General features: G+C 62.5%; 1 protein-coding gene across 1 annotated transcript; it reads right to left on the reverse strand.

The window, feature by feature from the left end:
- Positions 1-374: 374 nt before the first annotated feature.
- MNEG_10086 (Cytochrome P450 3A28) lies at positions 375-2,247 on the reverse strand (the record flags this gene model as incomplete). The annotated part of the gene is made up of 5 exons (XM_014041441.1): positions 375-581; positions 825-1,050; positions 1,335-1,454; positions 1,697-1,810; positions 2,213-2,247. 5 exons carry the CDS (start codon positions 2,245-2,247, stop codon positions 375-377), a joined length of 702 nt encoding a protein of 233 aa, XP_013896895.1.
- Positions 2,248-2,303: the final 56 nt, after the last annotated feature.

Genomic DNA, 2,303 nt, shown 5'->3' on the forward strand with positions numbered 1-2,303 from the left:
CGCAGGAAGCTGTAAAGTGCCGGCATCAAACCTGACATCCCCAAGCCTCGCAAACAGGTTTAGTCAAACTCGCAAACGGATGTAGTCAAACTTGGCGACTCCCGAGTCATGCTGAGGCAGGCATTGATTATGCAACGTACAGTGCGGCGGTGCACCTTGCGGCGCGAGAGCCCAACAGTGTGTCCACTGTGGATGGGGTTGGCCGCCGCAGATAGCTGTGTGTTTTTGTCTGGTGTGCCACGACGAACGTTTCAAACCACTCCTGCTCGAGTCATTGCTTCCCAAACTGCCAGCAGGCCTCTGGCAACGTGCACACCACGCCACAGCCGCCACCAGTCCCAGAAAAGTCTCTGCCACACGCCGCGGAGTCACCTTTACGCGCCCGCTGGCGCGCCCGCGCTAGCGCGGCCTGCGCCCACAGCGTCGCTGCGTGGGCGCAGGCGGCAGCGAATGCCCTTGGTGCCTGCCGTCTGCAGCGTGAGGTGGGTGCTCTCCCTGCCCCTGACGCCCTCGCGCCCGCCCATCTCGGGCGCCAGCTCGATCTGGAAGCTGGCTAGCAGCTTCGCCAGCAGCGCCATCACCTGATGACGTCACGAGACGTAATGCGCAAAGGGGGGTGGGTGAGCGGCGAGGCGGGGTGATGTGATGGTTCTCATTGCGTGCACGCATGCGCCGCATATGGTTTGACATAAACATCGTTGAAATGAAACAGCAGACGGGGCCAATGCCAGTGTGACTGACGCCAAGACTGTTGCAACCAGCAAAGCACAAATAGGAGGCTGTATCCATCCTGCCACTAACCGCCTCGCAGCTCTCAAGCCCACCTCCATCTTGGCAAGCGACTGGCCGACGCAGTTGCGCGGCCCCTCTGAGAACGGCATGAAGGTAATGCCCCTCCTGGCGCACGTAGGGCCGCCCGCTGCGCCGCCTCTGCTGTCGCCGCCCCCGCTCCTGGTGTCCCCGCTGCCGGCGCCACTGCCGGCGGCGGAGGCGCCCTCGCGGCCGTCCCAGACATACGTCTCCACAGGCACGCTCTCCCAGCGCTCCGGCCTGCGCGCGCACACCGCGCAGCAATTCAGATCGTTGCGGGCGCGGCAGTGAGCAAGCGCACGTCATGCTACAGGGGTTGGGGCCGGCCGAAAGGGGTTAGTGCTCAGGGGTTGGCCATGCGAGATTGTAATTGCCGGCTTAAATGCTCCCGCTTGTGATGGGAGAGCGTCTAGGCACCTTGGATGGCAGAAGTCGCAACATGCTGGGGCTATGCAGGTCATAAACCAAAAGAGACACACAATCCACAGCCCATGTGCGGGCATGCCACACGCGGCGCCCTGCACCTGTACTCCTCCGGCGCGTCCCAGTTGTGCTTGGTGTTGTGGATAGCGAACAGCGGCGTCGCCACGATGGTGCCAGGTGGCACCGTGTAGGGCCCCACCTTGACGGTCCTCTCAGCCACCCTGCATGCAGGCAGTGCATGAGTCCAAGATAGCCGGTCGGAGCCTCGGGGCTGCATTGCTGTCAAAGGGCCAAGAGTCAAAGATCCCTGCGCTGCGCCTCGGCAGCCTGCTTGAATCACAATGGTTTGAATAAACATGGGCGCTTGTATCAAGGCTGCCGCTACCCCCAATCTCTTTGTGACACCAAAAACACCCGTCTTGCAGGAGGCGCACCCTGGAGGCGCAGCACCCACCCGCCCCACCTGCCCATGATGGAGACCACCGGCAGCATACGCATCGCCTCCTTGAGGGCCGATGAAAGGTAGGGCAGCCGCTTCAGGTCATCAAGCACGAGCTCCCTGGGGCTGAAGCCAGGCCTGGCGGGAGGGCAGGCAAGGTGCGGGTGGTTGGAAGCGAAGCCAGAAACCGTCACAAGGGGGAGTATGCGCATGCGTGCATCTGTGCGTGTGCACGTGTATGCACGTATTGCATGCGTGCAGGCGTGTGCGTGCGTGTGCGTGCGTGTGCACGCGTGCGCATAGGTTCAAGTGGCTGCGTGCCACTCAGTGAGTCCGTTCATGCATGCGTGCGCAAGTTGGCTGCACTGTGTGCATGGTTGGGTGCTGAGACCGGGGGAACGTGCAGTACGATGACGCTCAATAGAGGCCGCTGCTTGGTGCGGGCAGCGGATTGATAAGTGGTTGGCAGGCCAGCAGACGATGAAAATTGTGTGATGGGTGAGCGCGTCTTTGCAGTTGCCGAAGATGCGGCAGGCCCACCCAACCTGCTCCCGTGTCTGGGTTGGCCGTGACATCACGTATTGACCAGGGGTTGACCAGCCGCCCCACTCGCGCTCCCCCCCCCCCCCCC

This window comes from Monoraphidium neglectum (assembly GCF_000611645.1).
Source record: "Monoraphidium neglectum strain SAG 48.87 unplaced genomic scaffold scaffold02173, whole genome shotgun sequence".
Taxonomy (NCBI): Eukaryota; Viridiplantae; Chlorophyta; class Chlorophyceae; order Sphaeropleales; family Selenastraceae; genus Monoraphidium; species Monoraphidium neglectum.